The 24,854-nt window shown below is 41.2% G+C and overlaps 1 protein-coding gene across 4 annotated transcripts in view; it reads right to left on the reverse strand.

Annotated features, from left to right (window-relative positions):
- The window catches only part of iqsec3a (IQ motif and Sec7 domain ArfGEF 3a), an 81,311-nt gene that overhangs the window by 4,375 nt on the left and 52,082 nt on the right, over nucleotides 1–24,854 (reverse strand). For all 4 annotated transcript variants that reach the window (XM_069520287.1, XM_020092394.2, XM_069520289.1 and 1 more), the window contains 9 exons: nucleotides 20,059–20,220; nucleotides 16,852–16,974; nucleotides 13,177–13,343; nucleotides 10,940–11,079; nucleotides 7,297–7,422; nucleotides 5,119–5,218; nucleotides 4,860–5,018; nucleotides 3,165–3,257; nucleotides 2,870–2,913 (listed from right to left, as the gene is read on the reverse strand). In XM_069520287.1, the coding sequence (XP_069376388.1) occupies nucleotides 2,870–2,913; nucleotides 3,165–3,257; nucleotides 4,860–5,018; nucleotides 5,119–5,218; nucleotides 7,297–7,422; nucleotides 10,940–11,079; nucleotides 13,177–13,343; nucleotides 16,852–16,974; nucleotides 20,059–20,220 (1,114 nt within the window). The remainder of the gene's footprint in view (nucleotides 1–2,869; nucleotides 2,914–3,164; nucleotides 3,258–4,859; nucleotides 5,019–5,118; nucleotides 5,219–7,296; nucleotides 7,423–10,939; nucleotides 11,080–13,176; nucleotides 13,344–16,851; nucleotides 16,975–20,058; nucleotides 20,221–24,854) is intronic.

A 24,854-nucleotide genomic window follows, 5' to 3' on the forward strand; every position in this document is an offset into this window, starting at 1 on the left:
CAACACATCAGAATGCAAACCTCCAGTTCACACATTTATTTCATCTCTTTATTTTCTCTTTCTCTTTTCCTCAATGTTTCCCTTTGTCACATCTTTACCTTAAATCTTGCTTTAAAGCCTCTTCTACATTGGCTCAAACTGGATTTCTCAAAAGTAAAATGCGGAGTGTAGGAAATACACAACCACAGCGAACAGGCATGTTGTTTTCATGGACTGTAGACTTCTCTTCATTTCAAGGGAGAACATAAGAGACATCTGTTTGTGGGAAATAAAAGGTATTTTTGTCAACTAGCTCATTTGTTAGCCGCTATGCAAAGTTTGAGTTCCATTTGCACTTGACGTTGCTTCTCAGACGGCTTCAGTTTTATGAAGTTTTTAGTTTTAAATAACTTCTGTACAGTGAGGGCATCAATGAGAAAATAGTTTCCCACTAAAACTTGTGAAAACTTGTGTGAAAAAGGTCAACGGTAATTCTCCTGCATTATAATTAAATGTGAAGTATCTGAGGTACGATCGCAGCAGTTTGTCTCTCACTCTCTTACAGCAGCCGGTGTGATGCTCGTGTGAAAGGACTCCATTAACATTTGCTCCCATTCAATCTGCCAGACATTATTTCTCCTTGACAACTTTAGCACTAAAACTCAAGATACGGAATCACGGAGCTCTGAAGCACTTAAGATGGAGAATGACTTTCTTTCTGCTGCCTTTCAAAACTTTGATTTCTAAATCAACAGAATAACTTTGTTCCAAGGATGAACAGAAGAATTTCACTGCAGGTTTTCAAGTTGTTTTCGGCAGTTTAAGTAGATTGTCAGGTATCAGTTATTTGGCTCCTTAAAATTCAGCAGAAATTAGGCTGATTCGATGTTTTTGAATGAGGCAATTTCTAGGATCCTATAAAATAGAATTGTCAAAGAAGGCGATGCTGATCAATCAGCAGATCGTTAGATCTGAATCAGTTAACGAGATACTTAAGACTACAGAAGCACAAGCAGGGTCTCTGAGTTATTTATAATACAACTGCAGCTAAACATTAATTTCCTTGTTGTTAAAAACGAGAATATAAATGGAATATTCAATTGCAACTCATGTCAACATCATTATCAAAAAGAAATCACCAGTGACACTGTAAAAAAAACAGTGGTGTGCTTCTGACCCATCTTCAGAATCTCACTCCCTGTGTTCATGTCCCTGGTATGAGCAGGATTTCTGTGAGTGACCTTCCTGGTCTAAAAGATAAACATTTTTTCAGCAGCTCCCCAGCAGCCACTGACATTTACTGGTGAAGACCAGCCTGAGGTGCAAACATAAGGGAGAGGGGAAGACCTAAAGTCAGGCTCATATTAGAGAGGGATACAAATCATTTGCATTACATTAGATTGAAGCTTTACTGCAGGTAATAAAAATAACCTTTTTATTTTATTCTTGCTTTAATGTTTTTCTCTCGCCCGCGTGCTTGTTTTGCATTAACATCTATAAAACCTCAGATATTATTGTACACTTTAAACTCTTTCAAATTAAAGTTGCATCCTATTATCAGCATCCAAAGCTTGCTACAGAAGAGAATGCATCAAATATTGAAACACACAATAAAAAGATAATTTTGTTTTTATGTCTTTAAACGTCTCTTGTGCAGTTTCCTCTGCCGTAATTATTGCTATACAGGCATTTATGGTTATGGAAATGAAATGGTTGTGAACACTTTCAGTTTGAAGTGTGTATGTTATCACTTCTTATCACTTCTTCTCTTACAAGCTCCTGAGTGAAGACATCCAGCCTTTATATCAATAAACTGTGTGGAATTAAAAATCCACTTCATGTCAAACTGACCCTGCATATGTTTGGATTTTCATATTGATTCCACTGCTGCACATGAGGCCTAACAGGATGGTAATTGCAAAGCCCCATGGGTAGTGTAGTTCAGCTGTTTTCTCGCTTGCAAAAATTTTTCGCACGACAAGTTCTCCCCCCCTCCCTCCCCCCCAGAGCTCTAGCGAGGGCTGGGTGAGGTAAAGACACTGGGTCAAACAAGCGTAAAATTTATCTGCCTGCATGTTGCTGTGTTAATTAAGGTCTGGGAGCTGGATGTGCGCACACACACACACACACACACACACAGTATATGCATTCCACTTGTGTCCTCAGCTACTTTTAGCGACGGCTGCTGTCCCCGAAGGAGTCAGAATTTCTGCCTGAGCCTTTGAAGCTAATTACAACCTGTTCCTTTTAAAGCGCGCACATAATATTTAAGCCTCTACGTCTGTTGCATTTTCAAAGAGCAGAACCAGGTCTGTTTTTTCTTTCCGTTTCAAAGCAAGACTTCCAGGTTCAGGTTAAGATTTTGTAATGCTCTCACTCAAAACCCTGTGCTCACTCTCAGATATACCTTAAATGTGCTTATTAGAATGGCTCTGCTTCAGCTCTTCTCCTTGAGTTAACGCTGCTTCTGTGGCAAACGTCTGCTCTCTAGATTTATTCCTAAATTCCCCAACCAATAGCAGGTGTAGTGTTGACAAGTGAAATTGTCCCACCTTTGTTTGAACTTTAAATCGGTTGCTTTAACCTGGTTCATGCACTCCACCCTGTATCGCTTTATTTTTGCTTCCCTTCAGACTCAATGACGACACCTTCACGACGCAGGAGTCCAGCAGATTCCTGGTCGAGGGTCTCAAGTTTTTTACATTATGGGAATCCCTGTATTTTACGGGAACAGTACCAACAACAATAGTAACCACAAAGAGGCTGCTTTCTAGCCCTGAGGTCCTGAGGAACTCTTTCTCCTCCTACGTTCGTGATAACACGCTGCACTGACTCCTACGGCTCTGACTTACCTGTCGTTTGGGACACAGCCCTATCACTAAGCACTTACCTCCACTGCATTGTGTCCGCTTCTCTCGTCTACCTCCTGGTTTCCTGAAGGCAGGGAATACAAAAGAGAGAGTGGCGGCAATATGTCCGCGTTAAACCGTCATTTCCTCTTTTACTGCGTCTTAAAAATAAACTTTTTTTTATGAATTGAAAACAGTTTAAATTTAGGCACTTTATACGCCTCCAATTTAAAATGTTCGTTCTCAACAGCAGGCACATCAATGCGAGCGGGAACACAGCCTCAGTGGTGGGTTTTGAAATTAGGGAAGCGACAGTGCAAACACAATCACACACACCTGATGTGGAGCCCTGTTTGCTACGCAGCTCGAGCTGTGTGCCGTTGTTCTTTACCGAGTGCGTCTTGGCTCCCTGCTGCTTCTCCAGCTCCCCTGCGGAGAGGAGAAAACAGAGAGGATCCAGAATAATCACCGTGAGAGAGAGCAAAGGAGGAAGATGGGTAGAGGGTGATGAAGGAGTGACAACATTAACACGAATATCTTTTGTCTTTCAAAAGTGTACGTGCACACTCCTGGTGCCTTCCTCTCTGACTCTCTCCTCGAAGCTCAGAACCTCCCTAATTAAACTTCACACTTGATGGTAATTGCCTGTCATTTCCAATCATAATGACTAAATGTTGTTTTTGTGTTCTAATTTTGACACTAAACCTCAAAACTGCCAGGTGAGACCATAAGGGTGCAGTAAAAGATTTCCGTGAGAGTGACAATTATTCCTTCTCCAGTTAATCTCCGGGAAAATATATTAGAATACAACTATAATTAATGTACCTTTATTTTATAGGCATATTTTTCGAATCATTTTCTAATTTATTTAGAATGTAATGTGTTGGCACTAATAAAAAAGATGAAAGGTTTAATTGGTGCATTGAGTTGTTCGTTCAAATCCAGTGTAAACAGGAAGCGGATTGACAACTTGCAGATGGTTGCTTGGTTACAGAAAGTTCTTGGACCAGAGAACAGCAATGATGAAAAGTAAAACAAGGGATTCCGTTTCTTGTACATACGAAGAGACGGAGTTTCACATATGTCACTCGAGTCGTGATCTAAAGAACCAATCAGGAAACTTGTTCCTTTTAGGTGTAGCAATGGTTATGGGTTAAAACTGCAGCAGTGTGGATGTAGCCTTAGTTAGCTGAACATGGCAAATATGAAATTCCTCAATTCAACATATACAGTTTAAAGAATATATTTTTAATATTTTTGTTTAAATTTAACATCAAATTCATATGATAAATAGAAATTCTTTGTTTTCATGTTGTAACTTAAGATCTAATAACATTAATATCATCTTCACAACAACTGAGATGGGAAAAAAAATGCTCTGAGATTCTGGAAGTCCAAAAACAAGCGAGCGTGCTTCAGGCAAAGGAAGAAAGGAAGATGAGATGTTTCTGTTCCATATTATGTCTTGAGCGTGAACTGTTGTTATCTATGTCCCAACATGCATTGTTGCTCATATGTGTGCTTTGGTTTGTGTGTGTCTTTTTGTAGCTCGTCTCGTTGCTCGACTCCAGAGAGAAAAATAACTTCCATCTGTCAAGCCCTGCCCGTCTCCATATGTTGTTGACTGCTCTCCCCCGGCTGCGGACCCTCCCTCTGCACGGAGGCTAATGCAGTTGCGTCAAATCCCAGCAGGGGTGTTCTCTTTGATGCCCACTGGCAGGATCCAGACTGTGGAAGCTCAGGTTTTTCCATGTGTGTGACTGCTTCTTAAGTATGTGCATGTCTTATTGTCTGGAGGATTTTCATATGCACACAAAAACAAACTCTTTTCACCTCCCTTCCGGAATCTGTTTTGGCTGCAGAGGAAAAATGCAAAAGTCTGACCCCAAACAAACCCAACACAAAGAGGATGCTGACTACAGGTCGGCAAATAATATATAGAGAATTTTCCATCGTTATAAAAATCTGTGTTTTATTTTAGAAGGGTACACTTTTAGAATAGAAATAGAAAATTTCAGGGCTTGCACTTACATTCAATACGAATCTGTTCCATCTCCGACACCTCTGCGATCGATTCCTTCAGGTCCTCAATGAACTTCAGCAGCTCCTCAGCACTTTGGGCGCAGAAGTTAAGAACCTGCTTCTTGTCCGATCCGAAGGGTGAGAGGATGGTGATGCCGTGAGGGTAGTCTGAGGAGAACAGAGACAGAAGTAAGCTCTGAAAGTTGTATCCTTTATATTCAGACCAAAGGTTGGTGTGTTATGGTTTGTTCATGTCACTGTGACTTACATTCGTTTTCAAACAGGTGGAACTGCATGCCCAGCAGGCCCATGGCTTTGCAGAACGTATAGGCAGCGGGACTCTTCTTCTTTGGACAAAGTTTCAAGATCTGCCGACAACAAGCAAATAATGAAAGTTATATTGAGTAAGTAAAAAAGTTAAGTTTAAATATAGTTGGAAAACAATACAGAATCTATTAAAGTCTATTAAAAATCTTAGAGGTGTAGGTGAAGTATTTAAAAAGTGAGGGATATATAGTAGATTTAAGTTACTTAACATGTTATGATTCTGTGAAGTATTAAGGTCACTTAAAGGGGGAAAGAATTGCAGTTATCAAGAATTAAGTCATTATATTTTAAGAATAAAGTTTTGTATTATTTTGTCAAAATTCCCTCATACTCTGTTGTATGATTCTGAACTTTTAAAAAACTTCCTGTTGTATGGACTTTTAATTTGACTCTTTTTTTGTGGTTTGTGGTAGACTTTTAATCTCCTTGTGATTAAACTTTGTGTTTTTTTAAAAATATATTTGGAGTTTTAAATTCATATCTTTGTTTGCACTTTGAGTTGGTTATTTCCTGTTTTACTTTGAAGCTTCGGCCCTTGTGCGTCTCTTAAACTTCACCTCCTGTGCTTCTCTGGTTTCCTGCTTCCTGATTGTTTGCAGCAGCTCCATGAGTCTCACCTGAGTTTCATTACCTCTGCCTCATTTTGTCTGAGTCATAAGTGACTGAGTGTGAGGACATGACTCTCTTGTGCGTCCCTGTGGCCAGTTTGGGACTTTTCATCTCATGTTCTTTACTCTCTTCATGTTTGAGGCACTGACTGATCCCATGTTCCAGGAGGAGGAGACGAAAGGTAGTTTTCAGATATTTCATTATTTACTTTAATTTGAATGTATGAACTGGCAGGGAGCTGTTTGATTATACTCGTGAAAACCTTTTATTTCTTGTAATGTCAACATTGGTTGCTCCTCTGATGCTAATTGCTAACTTGCCATTTGTTTTGTTTAACCCACAACGCTACGAACAGTGGGAAACTTCCTTTGGTAAAAGAAATGATGACATCCTCTTCACTAAATGTGACAATGAGAGCAGGTCAGCAGGAGCAGTAACAACCCTGAATGACCCTGAATTTTTAAAAACACAACATTTGGGATTATCCCCGAGATCTACAGATCACAGAGCAACCTCAAAGGAAGCTCGGAGAGAGCAACTCATTCAAAACGCATTCAAAAAGCAAACGGAGTCAATATTGGTGTACACTGCCATCTTCAAAGTGTCCTGGTTCTGCTGCTCTAGTTTGGATGGAAGACACGGTGGCGAGCTTCTATCAGGATGGATTAGAGATGTTGTGAAGCTTTTTCATTGAATGACCTTCCCAGATATAGAGAAAGATGAGGTGAATCTATTTCGCTGCACCACTGGGGAACATAATTTACCAGGCAAGGTGTATTAAACCAATACATCACATAGGCACTTTAAACGCTTCTCGACGTGTTTAAGCGGCAAGAACGGGGCCCAGATTTAAAGAAAACTCCCCCGTCGCTTCACTCCATAGTAAAAAATCTTTAGAAGACAATTTCTGCCTCGCTGTCCAAACTGTCGGGATTAAAACGTATGAATGGCACCGCTAACATTTACTGCTGAATGAAGAGAATTCCCTGTGATGGTGAGAGATAACTTTGTTTTCACCTCCTACGGAAAATCAACCTTTTCCTGCAGCTGCTTATTGCATGTCATATAAAAGCAAGGGGGGGGGGCTATTTTGCTTTTTCTTTCGCTGGTGTGAGATCAACATGTTTTTGTGAGAGTAGGTAAACGCTGAAGAGAGATGAGGTGGATCTTACAGCCTTAAAGTGACTCTGTAGGGGAGAGATCTGTTCTCATGATCTCACTACAACTCTCGCATTTGCATCTGTTATTAAAAGACATGGCTGGATGGGCCTGAGTTGTGAAACGACATAAGAGAAGAGCGGGAGCCTCGAGAAATGGCTCACAGTCAAAGTAAGTGATGGTGCGTTGAAGCTGTCACAACATAACAAGCAGCTTTAAAGCTTGAACGTGTGCAGCAGCAGCAACATGTGAGGGCTGGTTTAAAAGAAACACGTGAAAACATCAGCAAATATGAATCTTTACGACTGAGTATCCGATTAAATGAAGGTCTGTGTCTTTTTGTTTTACTTACCACAATTAGATCGTTGAAGAGGAAGACTTCTCTCTGGTGCGCCGCCTGTTTCTGGGCCTTGTTGACATCTGTCACCTCAAAAAGTCGACTGCAGCAAACCAATCTTCTGTGAGGGACCGAGAGAACCTGCGGAGATGCACACACACACACAGGTAAATCTTCACTCACTCAGATTAAATGACCAGGAGGCTTAGAAAGAAAAATCAATCAATGCCAGATGAAGACACAAGGAGACTTTACAACCAGAGAAACTCTAAGAAAGATTTTAAGAGCTACACTTTGAATACGATGGACTCTGGCAACAGTACTTAAAGTACACATTAATTACTGTGGTTAAGGGCTGAAGTATTATTAAAAAAACTCATTAAACTCAACAGGCTGAAACAAACTAGTAACATAAACTGGGATCTAACAGATCTTAAAACAGATCTTAAAATGTTAATCAGCAATAAATAAGAGTAATTGTTAGTGCTCTCTCTATATCTTACATATATTTGAGGTTCCTTTTACATTTTAGAACATGAAGAATTTACCTCTTCATCTCTTTTTTTATTTTCAACTGTAACAAAGAAGTAGCAGACCAGGCATTGATAAAATGTAAGGGTTAATAATAATAGATAGTAAATTGTGTATATGTTTTCATGCTGTCATCCTCTGCTACAAACCGTTCCCCTTCAGTATCTGATCAGAATAAGTGTTTTATACTTGTACATTGAATTATTATGCCTTTCTCCAGTTGTGTCCCTCGAGGACTCAAGCTTCTCTTTCTGGATTTAAGTGCTTTTCCAAGTTTAAGCAGATTACAGGGGGAAAAAAAGATGGCTCATGCCTTCAGAGACTGATCTAATCATGTTCTTGTCTCGTCCGGCTTTCTGACTTCGATTGCTGCAGAAATCCCAACACCAGCTGAAAGGCAGCTGTTAGATATGATGCAAATACACACAATCTTTCTGATTTATTTTTTGTTATCTTTTTTTCCCCCCCTTGTGTTATTTGCAATGCAGTGAATGCACACAGACTCTTTCTCTCCTGCTCTGCCATCACTCATCACTGCAGGGTTTACAGCCTGCAGCAGCCAGCCTGCTTTCTCATTACACTAATGTCAGAAACATGTAAAGACATCATTAGCCTGAAATGCCTCCCACTCACTCTGGAAAAAGAAACAACAGTCCTTTTACAGACAGGATTAAGAAACAGTTTGACAGGAGAGTTTTCCAACGTGTTCATTAACTAAACTGCTACAGCTTCAAATTCAATAAGGGTTGTTATTTGGCTTTCATCACAACATCAAATATTTACATCAACCAAACTCCTATTATGGAGAAACTCATTAAGCCAAAATGATCCTGTGTGCGACTCCCTCATAGCATATTAAGTTTATAATCTACAATGCAGGGACTCTGACACCTTCAGGGATGGATTGTGTTTCATGTTTTATTTTGGCAGAGAGTTGGTATGAGCAGCAGTAATCACTTCCTGTCATAACAATCCCTCATTGTTTAGCAGTTTTAGTTTTTTTTGCAACCAAATGTTCCTCAATATCGAGGACGTACAGGAAGAAGGATGTGGCAAACCGATAAACGAGATTTAGAGTTGAACAAGTTTTGTAATGTGTGTTTGTGGAAAGCATTTTAGGCTTAAAGAAATAACCAGATTACATCAGCTGGCTGTTATTATTCCCCAAGATCTCTTAAATAAACATCTTAATCTTAACTTCTGAGCTGAAACCCTCATGAAAGTCTCATGAATAGAGACAGTGGGACTCAACTCAACCCTTGTAAACTATGTGTATTTTGAGAAAACTTGAATAGTCTAGTATCAGGAGTCACTAATGGTCGGCCTGGATGCTCTTGTATGTGGACACCATATATACCATATATGTGAGATGAAAAAAAGAAACTTGGCAACTTTTTTGTATATTTCATAAAGGATTGGAACGTCTCACACTGATAAGATTCGAGCAGAAATCCCTGAACAGTTTAAGTATTTTAAAAAAGCCTCTCAGTGTTGTGAGTGGGCACAGAGAACAAATACCCATATGATTCAGAGTAATCAGTCAATTATAAAGCTGAATACTTCTGCCCTGTGTGTCTGTCTCAAGCGTTCAGACATAAAATAAACTCCCCACATTGTCCTGAACTTATCCGGAGGGGCTGCATGTGAAACGTCCAAGTCACTTGCTCCGGACATTTTCTGGAACGTTCCCCGCCCCTCTGTAATAACTGTAGGTCATGTCCTCCCTCGTGCTGCTGAACTCAGACACCACCCTTCTCCTGAATGCTCCGGACAACCTCCTGCTGCGTCGTTCATATGTGAAAGTCCAGATGATGTCAGGACCTAATCATTCGGAGTTCATGTCTGACAACAGCTCCACAGTTAACGACTCGGCGTGAACAAGTTCCACCATCATAGCTGAATGTTAACTGACGTGAGTCCAGTGTTGGGTTCAGTCACTGCCTTCACGCCGCTTATGTTCCCTCAAGTCTTTTAACCTTAAACAGTTAAAGGGAGTTTTAATGATAGCAGTGGTTAACGATGTATCTTGCAGGAGTAATGACCTGAGGTAATGATCGCACTGCTGATGAGACATTTAATGGCTAATAAATGTGCTCCGCCAAGGCTACTAAGGCTAGGTGGTAGTGACGAGGCCTTAAATAATGAGTGAGTCACTTGGCACTAAGTTGTGTGTGAAGTCAAAGTGGTCAACTCTATTTATTCAACAAACTCATTAAATACAGGAAGTGTGATGTGTGCAAAGATACTCGTCTCCTGAGAAGTGTTGAAATAAAAACCAGTCGGGCCACGAGACGTGTTACAACTGCTGTTTGATGCTGATGTCGAGAGCCTAATGAGGCAAAACTTAATTTTTGAGGTTAAGGTCAGGCTGTCCACATTTAATTGAAGTTAATGCAAAGTCGTAATAAGGATAGCTGCGCAAGTGTGTGTGTTAGGGCTGTGCGATTATTTCAAACTTTCACCTTGATCCCGATTTATGAACGATAAACAATCGGACTTCACACAAACTGAACGTCACATTTATTTAATTATTAAACGATGTTATTGTTGTCGTTAGCTTGTAATATCGGCACACGTCAGCGGAAACCCAACAGTTTGTGAATGCACGCATTGAGTAACGTATTAACTGACATTAACAAAATCAGAGGTTCGACATGTCGGTTTTGATTCATTTTCAGTTAATTACCCAGCCCGAGTGTTTGTACTGTTATTCCCTCTATATTTATCAGAGCATGTGGAGTCGTACTTGCGTCTTCAAAAGGCTAATTGGGGTTTAGACCTGGTGTCACTGTAGGGTTAAAGCTGCTCTAATCCACATTTCAATATTAACAGAGGATTAAATTATTATGTGAAACCTGAAAGGGATCAGTCATAGTGACACAACCAATAGAAACAAACAGTTCCCTCAGGAGGAAGCGAATCTCAGCCTCACACTCATCAGGCCGCTGTAAACACAACTGTGAATGAATGATAGAGATGCTCCGTATAAAGTGGGTTAACAACTGGTTGTGCTGCCCTCAATGGTCAAAGGCGTCATGTTAAACGGGTTAAAGGTTATTGACAGTGTGAGTTTAAAGGAGACACATTAAGTTGGTTGCCGTCAAGGGGGGTTTGTGCGTGTGCTTACCGTTTTCATGCCCACAATAGACTGTTCAACCTTGGAGACGTAGGTGACATGGTCTTCATTGGAGCGTAACTCCCTCAGCTGTATTCTCTCGTAGATCCCCACCACCATGTCTCTGGGGATGTCCGCTCCATCATCCACACCTGAGATGAGAAAATAGCTAACTACACTCCAGCATACACACATCACAGGGTGGTTGCTTTTCATTTTTTTTCCCGACAGTGGCATTACTACTCCGCACAGCTGTACGCCATGTGGTGTGGTACATTGAGTTTTCAATGGGTCAGGTTGTGTTCAGAGAAAATACTGAGGCTGCCTGGGACACTGCGGAGACACCAGGTGCAAATTATGTATGCAGAGGTTGTGAATGTAAGAAAATGACCTAATATAATTGTTCATTACGTATGATAGCAGCGTGATATGGGTTTGCCATTTCTGGTTTGTTTGTCCACGGGTTGATTTGTTGGCAAAATTATGCAAAAACTATTAAACTGAAGACATTAAACTTGATGGAGGACGTGGCCAGGACGTGTAAAGAACCCCTTTAAATTGTATTTTTTATGACAAATAAATCATTTTGGTTATCAGAGCGCTTCCATCGTTCTTTTATATTTCAACTATAAGAACTAGACAATCATTGTTCAGGCTTGGCGGTGGTATTTGCTCGATTGAGTGTAATTCATCACTTCAGACTCTCGTTTTATCGAAATGTTCCATATAGTTATGCTTCTCCTTTAAAAGGGACGTTAACTCCTTGTGCAACACACAAATCGTCTCGAAATACAAATAAGGAAATCACAGATAACACAGTACAGATGTTATTTTTCAGTGGGCTGGCGCACCAGATTTTAGTGGAAGCTGGTTTGTGTAATGTTGAACCATTGGGCAGCAGCTCTGACTCTTCCCTTCTGTTTTAATTGAGATAATGAATGCTCTATGGTTCTTCATTACTATTGGTTTCTGGTGTATAATTGCATTTCAGCTCAGCCAATTAGCTGAGTGAACTATTCTTCTGTGGGCGAGGCGTGAGTGAGGAGAAACAGAGAGAGTACAGACAAGGGACGGCGGCTGAATAAACAGACGGCGCAATATTGTGACGGAGAAAAAAACAAGATAAGATATCGGATACACAGAGAGAGAGAGAGAGAGACAGAGAGATAGAGAGAGTAAACAGTGAGCCGAGCAGAAGATAAATGAAAAGTCAGGGAGAGAGCGACATGTTTTAATTCACATGAGATACCGAAATTGATTTTCCAACTTAATTTAATTGCGGCGGGAAAAGTCTGCGTCAATTTATTAAAATTGTTCTGCAGCGACCTCAGTGTTCCCCAGCAAAACCTGCCTCTTCTTCAGCGCTCGGTGAACGAGCATCTGTTTGACGATGGCAGACGAGAATTACAGATTTCTCCTGTCTTTCGCTGTGACCTGTGATTTTGTACAGCACAACGGGCAGGGAGTGAAGTGTAACCTTACATTTATCTTCTAGAATAATGCTGTGGATCTGCTGCCACCACAGGAGATAATCATCAGGGAGAGGAAACACTTTACTTTTAAGTCATATGTACAGTATATCACTTTTGAGTGAGCAGGTATTAGTATTGAATACCATATAGTCTTATGTCTAACTTTAAGTCTTAAACTGCGATTATGGGATGTTTTGGAGGTATTTGGGATTTTCTTTGCAATATTATATCACGTCGTGTGTATGTGTGTGTATGCTGACAATCTATGCCAACTTAAAAAAATAATTTTCTTATCGTATAGGCAATGTTGTGGTGAAAAAAGATACCAGCCTGTATAACCCCCTTTAATTTGCCGTATAACACTGTATAGCACTATTTTTCATGATGCATAGTGGGAAACAACGAGTGCACCATACAGAGTATTCACGAAGCTGTCAGACACCGCTTCAAGATGAAGAACTCACTATATACTGATTAAACCTGAGTTCAATTATCTAACCTCCTTTTGGGCGATTGTCTTTGTGCTGTTTTATATCGGCAGTACTTTTTATGTTTGCTGAGTCAGCTTCCTGTGTGCATGTTTTTAGCATCTACTTACTGAGTGAACCATTGTGCTCAAACATCACTTCTCAGGTGACATCACATGCACGTAAACTCTCAAAAGACTAACCTTCCTGCTTGAGCTGGTTACAACCACTAATTTCTGTCACTCTAACTTAATGCTCCTCCACACACACACACACACACACACACACACACAGGCAGATGCTGTTTTACCTCGCAGGTTGCGTATGAAGTCCTCCAGCAGCATCTTGCGATCGGGCTTGATGTTGGGGCTGTACATGTCGGTGTTGAGCAGAATGATGGCGAAGGCCAGGATGAAGATGGTGTCCGGGTTGTGAAACTGCTGCACCACGTCAGGGTTGCACATGCAGTAGCGCTGGCTGTTGGATTAAGGGAGGAAAGAAAGTTGTTGGTTTTTTATGTAAGGAACAAAACGTGTATGAAGAAAAAAGAACACAGGTGGAGTGTAAAGACTAAGGACAAAGGAGGCAGCGTTTTAATGATCTATACTGCAGCAAGCCACCAGGGGGTGATACAGACAATTTGGCTTCACTTTGAAAAGCTGTGTTGTCTTTGTATAGACTTGAGTCGTGACAGCAGAAGTAAACATGGAGGAATGACAGGAGGAGAGGAAGGGAAAGAGTAGTTAGAGGTGGTGGTATGTACAGAGTGAGATGAATTAGTAAAATATAAGGAAGAAGAGGAAAGATGAGAAGGGATAACAGACGGAAGACAAGTCACATATAATTTGTTATCCTCAGCCTCTACAGGCATCCCTCACTGCACAACATGCTCGTAAATGCCTAAACACAAGCTGAGCCTGAGTGTCGCAACAAAATAAGAGTTATGGCTTTAATTTTGCTTGTGGCTTCATTGGAAGCAGTTAGCCGCCCCTCAGCAGGTGCTGTGCTCAAACACCGTCTCGCTGTATAAACACATTCATCCCACTGGACTGGATGCTCACACGGATCACTGTGAAATAAGTGTGGGAGCAAAAACCCCCTATCTTCTGTGATTTACCCCCGTCTTCAAATCATTATGTTGACGAAATAAAAATAATAAAGTTCCATCCTTCTGTTGTTTATCTGCTGACACTACACAAACGCTGACAAAGTCCACTGAGTCTTTAGCCATAATTAAACACTCTCCAACATTTATGGGCCCGGGAGCTGGATTTACTCGGGTAGTTACTATGCCGGAAGGAAGAAATATGACGTTTGAAATCCCTGATGTGGCTACTTTTTTTTCCTGCAGGACACAATGGAGGATCAGTTTAATCCAAAAAAACAACCAGATATCAGAGGTGGCTATGGAAGCCGGGAATCGAACAGTTTTGTAGACACATGTATTGGGTGTTTGCATACGTAGTGCTCTGATGGTGGAGAACCAGAAATGGTTTCCGTCTCTGTGAAGTGCATGAATACTTCTTGGTTAGCGGATGGATAAACAACAGTACATCTAGATATAATCAGATATATGCAGTGTAAAGGGAAATGAGGAGATGTGTGCATGTGTGTTTTTGTGGACCCTGTGCACCGGAGTGTATAATCGTTACTTTAATCAGTCATTTCCACACAGCACCTTTTTTCAGAGCCATTGGGCTGCATGATTGGGCTCTAATGTCTCTGGGGCTGGGTAAAGACACATGTTTTGATATGCATGCAGTAGGTTAACACCTTCGAGCCTCGCATGACTATCAAAAGGAAAAACAAAGCTTGAGGTTGTTTGTTTATGCTGTTTTTTTAATGCCTTTACAATGGCACAATTAATTTCTGTTTTTCTCATTGTGTAGTTTGGTTCATCCACTAAAAAAGGTTTTCAAACATGAACTTTGTCTTTCTCATATTTCACAACAACAGGAAAATCTCTGGAGCGTATCAGATCTAAATCAAGGACATTATAGGGATCATGCAGTATTATGGAATTAAATGATGTGTATCGATGGCAAGAATAAGATTTATATTCATTGTGTGTTGGTGGCACTCCTCATACAGTATTTGTTTAATCACAGGACTGTGCGCAGATGCTTATTCACAACTCAGTGGATGGAAATCGTGACTCGGCAAGCAACCGGTTATTATGTGCTTGTCTTTGAATCATGCAGTGCAGGAACACAGTGAAAAACTCTGCACAGAAAGACACACACACATAATGAGGGTAAGATGGCACTTGATTCTTCTCTCTGGCATTTGCGATCACCTTCCCAACAACAGTTTCTTTAAGATGGTGTAACACATCACTTATTCCTGCAGATGTAGAATAAGCATGTTGAAGGGGCAAACACCGGGGGGGAAATAAGCAAATGTATGTGAGTTCAGGATGAGTAAATATGAGCATCCTGTTACTACACTGTGATTCAGAGATGAAAACACACGCTGCATGTATCCGCAGCATCGGGAGCTGGCTCATATTCGTTCATTCATTAGCACACTGACGCAGCAGATACTGAGGCTGCTGGCTGCTTTTCACTTTTCCACCCCTCACACTCGTTCGCTGCTGCTTCAAATCCCCTTCACTTGCTTCAGAGATTTGTGTGTGTGTGTGTTTGGAGTCATATCAAAGCCCAGGAGCAGAGGAGGCAGCGACGGTTATGCAATGCCAGTTATTTATAAACCCTCCTCGCTTGTTCCTTTTTTTCCCCCATTCCTTCCCTCCTTCCTTCCTTCTTCCCTTTCCCAGTTCACGGCCCTTCCCCCCTCACACTTCCTTCCAACTAATAACACACATGGACACAGCCTGATATCCAAACAGTACCGGTGCCAAACCTTTCTGCCCACTGACTCCGACAGTGCCGCCATTTTTCTCCTCGTCGGGCACCTCCACATGTGTGACAGGTGGTTGTTGCTCAGCGTGCGATACGGAAACCAGGCGGTATTTAAACACAGCGCCGCAGCTGCACTTTGTCTCCCTGTCGCAAATTTGCCACCAGAGATTACACATGGTTTGTCTTTTCACACGAAGGCTTTATTGTCGACATCTAATTGTAGCCGAGCAGAGGGGAAAGGAGAGTGTGTGTGTTTGGTGCAGGACTCAACTTCTCACATTATAACTGTTACAGAGATTCATGCAAGAGTCCATGCTTTCTTCATTACTCCTGAGAAATGTGTTTTCACAGGTCCCTTCTCTTTCCTTCCTGCATGTAAAACTTTATTATTTGCAATTGAGCAAACTCTTTACCTCTAGAAACTTGATTTTGTGCAGCACTGCAAGATAAGTCTTTCCCAGAGGTAATTCTCTGAGTGACAGTATTTTATTTCACCGTTTAACACCAACTCAATATCAACAAGGCCAGCGTTACTTTACAGCAGGAACTAAATGAGAGCAGCAGGACGAATGAGGGTTATTTTGTGAAGCCTACAAGACGATAAATAATTCTAGGAGCTATTACATTCTCCTTCTTCTATTTTCATTTTAAAAAACATTTTATCAATGTTTCTGAACATTTATACAAGTGTGACACATGTTTGAGAACATTTATTTTTATGTGCTTGGTGTTTAATTGCGATATCTTTAGATAAAAATGGTTGTTGGGTAGAGCTGCTTAGCACTAACCGCATGTTAGTGACATCTGCATCTCTCATGCATGTGAAAATAGACACCAGCTCTGTTTCTGACACAAACAAACACAAAACAATATGACGACAGTGACTCAGTTCACTAAGCTTTTCTTCATTGAATCATTGAAAATGTTCTCGGCCCCCATCTTTGAGCTTAGGCCTGTTTTGGAACTGGAAAAACTCTCTAATCTTTTCCCTAAACTTTACAAAATTTACGAATACAACAAGAAAACCAAATTTAGTTTTGTGGAATTCTATAGCCTCTGCAGCTAATCTGCTCCCCCTATAGTACAAGTGAGAATACTGTCAGATAAACTGCTTTTCCAATTACCTGAAGGCCTCGATAAGACGTTCCACTTTCTGGGCTTCTCCCTGGACACGAATGTGGGCCTGAAACTTCCTCAGCGCTTCGTCAAGCTCCATGCCTGAGAAGTCCATCTCATCCACAACACAGCTGCGGAGAACAGAGAGGAAGAGAGAGAGTAGTTGAATTAAAAAAGTACATATAGTACAGCCATATATTCAGTGTATTATATCCAGATGACAGTAAGTGGCTTTCTTGTGGTGGGATGTGTAAAAACTGTGGATAAACTCTCAAGATAAAAGATCAAGTCTGTTTCTTACTGCACTACTCTGCCGGCTGCAGGTATTAGCCATGCACGGACACCAGGGACAAGACTGGGCCCGGCTATCTTCTCTGAGCCACAGCTGCCGAGACTCGCACACATCCACATGCACACACGCCTGATTCCTCTGGGCTTAAAATCCTCCTATTACCTGACAAGCCCGGCTTAATGACTTTAATTAAAAAAAGCAAAATACCCCGGCCGCTGAGTTCAGGGGGGATAGATGTGTCCAATGTGGAGGTGAAATTAGCTTTTGAAGTGAAAGGTGACTTTGGAAACAAGTTGGGAGTTTTTTGGTTTCTTGTAAGTTTCTCTAGCTTTCATGTGAGATTTGCTGTAGAGACACAAAGTGGAATAATAATCAAACTATGACATTGTTCGAAATCCATCTACTACTACTACTATCTGTACTTATACTCCAGTCAATTTGTATTACATCTAGTACAGCTATTGCTGATACAGCTTCATTACTGTGAACAAAGCGAGTTAATGAGTTGAGTACTTGACTGTGACACATGCTGCTCCAGCAGAAAGATAGCTGAGTCTACGGTACTGTCTGACGCACCATGTCCCACCACGGATCAGTGCAAACCAGCTCAGAATAAGAATACCACTCTGTACAAGCATTGTTCTAATATTACAAGAAATACTTCTGCATCTCCTGCTCATATTTCTACATGAGCTGAGGAGGTAAAGAGGGTGGTCCACTGTCCAGAAGGTCAGTGGTTAGATCCTCAGGTACTTCAGTACCAAAACAATAATAAATCCTTTTTACTTCAATATATACTCCTTTATACACATATTTGACTATACACGGAACAGCAGTGGCTCTGGAGCCTTCAAGTAAAAAGTTGGAGGTGTAGGGCTGTCGTGCCTCTCTGATCGCCCTCCTCGTGATTCTGTTGCTCTCTTCTCCTCTCCTCTCTCCTTTCTTGCCTGGTTGTCACTCCTCGTTCATGTAGCATCAGACGAGACGCTCTCCAGCCGAGTTACATCTGTGCCCTCTTTCTCCCCTCATCTCTTCAACACGCATACAGTAAACACACACATGCTGTTATCGTGCATAGACTTTGCTGATCTTTGATGTCTCAAAGTAAGTTTTTAATTGTATGTTCGCAAAGACGTGATAAAATGAAATATCAGGCCAGATGGAACCATATTTTGAGCAGCCGATGAGAAGATGACAGACTGAAAACAGATCTCATTTGCTCAACAAGTTCGCTATATTATCCGTAAATGAGTCCTCAGGGTGCCACATTTCTCTGAGCTCAATCCATAACCACAATTTGGCTTAATTGACTGGAAACGTTTTAACTATTGTTGTTTATGCGTGAAGAAATGTGAAGAGAACAAGGTGCCATTAGCTCCATAAGGAAAGGAGGAAGATTCATGGATATGGAGACTGACAACTACAGCACACACACACACACACACAGGCCCAGTAATTCACTTGTGAGCGATTTTCACATTAGACTGCAAACCCCTCACCCACTCTCCTGTGACTATCTAAAGCACTTCCACACGCACTTTACACACTCCCATCATGCTCCTCTTCAACATCACTTCCATGCTGAGTGCCGCTGTGCGACAGCTCTTTAGAAACTAAAGAAAACATAAATGTATCCAAATCTATGCCGTGAATTTGGAGTTTGAAGCCTTCAAGGCATAATGTTAGTGTTAATACTCGTAATCATGGCGGTGTCCATTTAAGCAGATATGGATATTAGATGAGGTACTGAACTCGGTGGGTTGCTGTGTTTGTGTTTCATGTGACTTTGCAAAGACTAGAAGTGTGTTCTTGGTTTGATAACTTAAGGACAGGATAAAAGAAAGATCTGCAGTGTTTCCTCCGGTTGATATGCAAATGTTAAAAGAAGTGGTGAATAGTAGGATGTAATAGAATAAAAAAGACAATTACTGAGATAAAGTGGGGACGGTTTGACAAAAGAAGGAAATAAGAGTCGGCAGAAGGAGAGAGGGAGAGAGTGTGTGTGTGTGGAAGGGACCTCTACATTTTCAAAGCAAATAAAACGCAATCAGTGTGATGACCTCAAAAGAAAATTATAGGGTGAAGTGAATCGCGTGTGTGTGTGTTTGTGTGTGTGTGTGTGTGTGTGTGTGTGTGCGCGCGCGCATGTGTGTGTGTGTGTGTTTGTGTGTGTACACATTGTTTGATGACTAATACTAGAAGGTGGCATCTGTCCTTGTTCTCTCAGCCCCCTGGGTTCATCCACTTTTATTTCTGTCATTTTATTTTTATCCTGTTGTGCGTATATATATTTATTATGTGTGTCAATGCTTCTTTAAGAATGTATTTTAGTTTTTAAAAGTTTGAAGGCATGAATCATATAAATGACTTGTATGAATGTTATACATGACTTATAATAATGCATAATATACTACAATAAATATTATATCCAAACCTATATATACAAAAGTGGTTTTATCCATATATAAATATATATTCTAATTCATTGTTTAATATGAATGCATTTCTTAAAACATAGCCTGTGTGTCACTATATTACGACTTAGTATATTTGTATACATCAGCCTCCAACAGTTATAGTGTTTGACCAATATAACAAACACACATCTGATTAGATGTATACCTGAGGGATATGTGTCATAATGTGCCAACTCGCTCAAATACACAAATATCCCATATACACACATGCCACACACTTTGTCAGTGCATCTCCCTGTGCTCTAATCAGAGACAATTACTTGATCTAAGTTCTAGACTTACTTCTTAACTACTTTGTGACTAATAAAGTTGTGTATTTTCTCTGTGCGATAAATCCAGCTGTCAGATCCAGTCCCTGACTCCTGATCTCCCAGAAAATAGAGGGATTACAGAGGAGAATCGGCGTTGAAGCGATTCTGGGAGATAATGTGTGCCGCTATACTCACTCTAGGACGTCTCTGTTGAAGGGCTTCTTGCTGTTACCGAGGAATTCTCCGATCATCTGTCGACTCAGGCCCTTCCTCTGCAGCAGGAAGTGCGCCACACCAATGGGCGTGTCGGGGATGAAGCCTCGTGAGATGAGGAACTGAAGGCCTTTGTCAGGGTTTCTGAGACAAATGAGAAAAGGCAGAGTAAAATGAAATGGTGTTTTCTGTGATCTAGCAGGGCTTCAAAACTGCACAATTGTCCTGAATACCGATGGTGGATTAGTGACTGTGACAGTTGCCCTATTTAGTGTAGTATGGTAAACTGTGGTGATGAGGTACCTGCAGTGTTGTTGGAGTCTACTAAACGTGCTAAAAGACACAGCAGAGCCTTATTCGTATTCCCTCCCATGCTGAATTACAACATTCAGTAACGACTACAGAACAGCTCGACACAATGTTAAATTCAGAGGATACACTCTGAATCGTAATGGCTGATGGGGGACGTGGCTCTGAGTCCCTGCCGCTGATGATGCCCGGCCTCCGGGCATCATCGTTGGACTGACATAGGGCTAAGATTAGCTTGAGGCAAACTTTGACACGGTGATGGATTACCTTTGCCAAGTCTCTCTGGTTGACTTTTACCAGTGCACCAGAAAAACAGAAACCGGCGGCAGCATGAGGACTGTACAAGCTATAGTTTTATTTTGAAAAGAGAAGAAAAGATGAAATTACATTCTCTCTCTTAAACAAGTTTAATTTATTAGAAATTATTCACTCTTGCCTTTCTCGATAAACCCAGAGGTTGTGGTGCTCTAATTGTTGGAGCATTATTTGTAGATATTCTTTTTATTACATATATGTGTGGCTAGTAGCAATAATTACAGTTGGGCTTATGGACAGTAAAAAATGGACGAAATTACACAGATTTGTCAAAACTGTGTTGTCCAATAATGTTTTCACAGCATCACAAAAAATAACTCTGTAAAAACATCTTTCTTCAACCCTCATCACTTCCACCATCACCATCTGTTTGTTTGCCTTGAATGATGCAAAAACTTCTGAGCCAATTTTCTTTGAATTTGGTGGAAGGGTAGGGTACGGACCAAGGACAAACCTTTTGGAGCAGATTCAATTTCGAAGGAAATTTATTTTACACTTTCTTCAACAATGCGGGAGCGTTTTCCAACATTTTTGATATATTTCTCAAGAAGTAACACAAAGATCTTGATGGAAAAAAAAAAATCTGGCAGATTTAAGAGACTGATATCTGCAATTTGGTGCATCTGCTTGCTTGAATTGAAGGGGACAGTTGGGCCTTCATGGAGGTATGCGCTCTACTGAGTGCCTTTAGAAATGTGATTAGCATGCTGCAGATAGTGCATCTATACTATCTGCAACAGAGCTGAGAGCAGAAGAAGCTACTTCAACAAGATAAACCCATTAGTAAGATCCTTTATGTACACAGAGTCCTACAACCTCTTTGTGTGAGCGTCTGTGTGAACGTCTATTTGGCCGAGCAACAGGGTTTATTTTAATGCTCATGCTTTCAGAAAATTGCTATCACGAATCATTTGTTTTCAAAAAGCACCTCGCTGCCCATAGATAGCGCTCAACTGACTAACTTGCAGTAGTTAGTTATGTATGAAAAAGGAAATAATATCATAACTATTTATAACCCTATTAGACACAGAGTATGGTTGCTCTGGGGAGGACACTGCTGTCCCTCTCCTGTCTATACACAAACCACAACCTTATGTAACAGAGCGTGTGTGTTTGTGGAACCACAGCTAATGGGTTTAGTAAAGCGAGGGTGGGACAAAGGGGAGGGGAGGATAAAGGGCAGGACAGAATGGGGAGGGGGGGGGGTGCTGGATGAGGACCAGACAGAACAGATGTGCAGGAGCAGGAGTGTGAGGACAGAGAACGAGGACGATGAGCACAGGCTTGACTTCCTGAAAGCATCTGTTGTGACGGCCTTGACGCACTCTCAGCTTCTCGCTCGCCCTCTCAGCTGAAGGTGATGTCTCGCCAAGCGATTTTGGCAGATATTGCTCGTTTGGTGTTTGCCCACAAACAGATGGTGGCTATTATTTGTAATTAGAAGTGGACTGAGGAGTGAAAATGGAAATGCAAAAGGGGGGGAAATGATGCAGCAGATATAGAATAGATTGATTTAGATGCTTAATGCACGACAACACTGTCCTTACCAGAAAATCATATGCGTTGGTGGTTTGTTCATATTCTGAAACTGACCCTGTTTACATTTGACATGACATGGACCTCTTGTAATGATGGCGGTCGTTCCTCAGGAGCAAAGAAGGACGTACTCATATGTTTTTATGACGTAGAGTCAGCTGAGTAGGCATCTTATCTTAGACCAACTCCCTGCAACACTATTTTCCTAGAAGTTTTCCATTACTAAGTTGTATTTCCAGTTGTCTGTGCAGACTACATGCATTTGGGCAATGGCTGTTCTACGTATGTATAACACAAGCAACCTCGACCCTCGTCCCATTATAAATACATCCCTCCCCCATCTTGACATTCACTTATATTTGCCATCTATTTCATTGGCAGCGGACAGATGTGCAATGTCCGTGCCTTAGAACTGTGTTTTATGGCCCCTACAGGAGCCTCACTGTCAGCATGTTGCCTATTTCTCCAGATGCACACGTTTCTGTTTACATTGCTAACCAGTGATAGATTGATGGGCGGTTAGCGTCCCTGTATATTTCCTCTGAGAGGAAACACTATTGTGTGGTGTAACTGTAAACGCTTCAAAACCCACAATCATCACACTGATGTGGAGTCACTGTTGCAAAGCGTTGCTCTTGTCCATCAACTACGCTTAGTTTTGCTGAGAAAGCAACTGAGAGGAGAATTTAGTGATCTGGCTCCTTTCTTTAGGTTATTACTTTAAAGCAGTGGTTCACAATCTTTGTTTTCAGATATTTGTCCAGAGCTCTAAATTCATTTATTCATTCTCCTCCCAGGTGCAAGACATAGCATTCTGATGTTACAGCTTTACTGAGTCAAGTTTATTTATAAAGCACATTTAAAAATACCAGAGTAAAATGACGGAAACCATCTTTGAATAAAAAATTACTTTGTACTTTTTAGTTTGATCCATGTCCCATTTGGTTACATGGAGGAGACTTTGTTATTGCTCATCTTTATTTTCAGTCTCTGGTTCATATTATATAAAAAAGGATAATCTCACCATCTGTATTCTTTAACTAACAAACACAGATGTGGACAAAAAGGCAGTTGGGTTCTTCTGTGTGAGACTGGAAATGCTGCCTCTATTTGCCATCTGGTTTTCAGAGTTTGTAATTATGGACTGGGTCATTTAGCACCGAGGGCAGAATGTTAATACAGAGAAGGTGTGTGTACGCACAAAATGAGCACACACTCGTATGAGGTTTTTATAGAGCACTCTCCTCCTGACGTCAGGTTATCCCTCTCGAGGAGCTCTGCAGGCTTTGTTGATCCACTCTCTTAATTAGCCTCCCTTGACACACAGTGTGTATTCAGATTTCTCAGTTTGAACACTTATACCATCACCTATGCATCTCTTCTGCCAAGTTCTCTTTTATTCATAAAGCTCTGATCGCGCTTCGTTTTCATGCATGTGTCGGGAGTCCACCGTGAGTTATTCTGATGTTTAATCAGTGCTTTCACTCAGATAGAATATCCAAGGAAGGAACTGAGAATAAGGGAATTTGTTATAAAATGGAAAGAGTCATGCATACAAAAGAAAATTCTGCTCGGGCATCTGTCATTAATATCACATCCTCGCCTCTATGTCTGCTCCCTGTTGGAAGTCCAGCTCCCTCGAGTGATAGCGGCGTCCTATAAACACTCCATCCTCACATATCACAATATCTGTGTCCCAATTTGGCCTGGGAAGCTGCGTAGACCACGGAGGCCTTTGCAGTGATATGAGTCACCAGCTTGTCCCACCCTCAACAGAGCTGCAGTTGGACCAATGAGAAAGTTTTAGGTTTGGTAAATTGTTTCTGAAACTCTCTTTATCTTATTTGGTTAAATTCTAATGAAGAAAAAAAGCTGACATTCTTGTCGCTCACCCTGCTCGGGCTCTCGCTGAGCCTCATCAGAGTGCGATACCCAGAAGATAGCGAGTGAGTCACGGATAAATTGACTTGTAGCAGTTGTCAGTTGGTGCATGTTCACGTGTTTTGGGGGCATAGCTGTGACAAGAGGGTCGGGGGAAAAATTTTGCCTGCTCATGCTAGCTTTTCCAAGATTACCAACTTTGATGCCCCTTTTTTTAACATGTGTCCCGTTAGCTGTTCTGTTGAATTGAAGCCTGATATTTAAACATGTCAGCATTGGATATTTTGGTCTTGTTGCTTTAAAAAACTGTTTGTTACCGAAAGAGTCCTTGGGCAGGTTGGCCATGAAGGATCCACCCGTTGAAGACCTTGTTGCTCAGGATGCATTTGAATGAGCCTTCGAAACATGTCAGGCTAGTTGCACCGCAGTGACATAACCAGTTCTCAAATGCAGCCTCCAAAGGAAGCGGTCTCTAAATTGAGATGCAGCTATTGTCATTCCAGACACACTCGAGTCGGAAACTCTCTCAAGTGACAACCTCTGACCCCTCACACCCGTCCTTTCTGTGTCTCTTCCAGTTCGTCTCGCTTGATTTTGCACTCACTGTTCTACCTTTCCCTTCCTACACACACACACACACACACACACACACACACCACACATTTCTAGCTTTTCCTGTCTTTATTCTACTTTCTCCTCTACCTTTCTCATTCCTGGTGCACAGACCACCTGCTGCA

The sequence above is a fragment of the Paralichthys olivaceus genome, chromosome 23 (assembly GCF_024713975.1).
Source record: "Paralichthys olivaceus isolate ysfri-2021 chromosome 23, ASM2471397v2, whole genome shotgun sequence".
NCBI lineage: Eukaryota > Metazoa > Chordata > Actinopteri > Pleuronectiformes > Paralichthyidae > Paralichthys > Paralichthys olivaceus.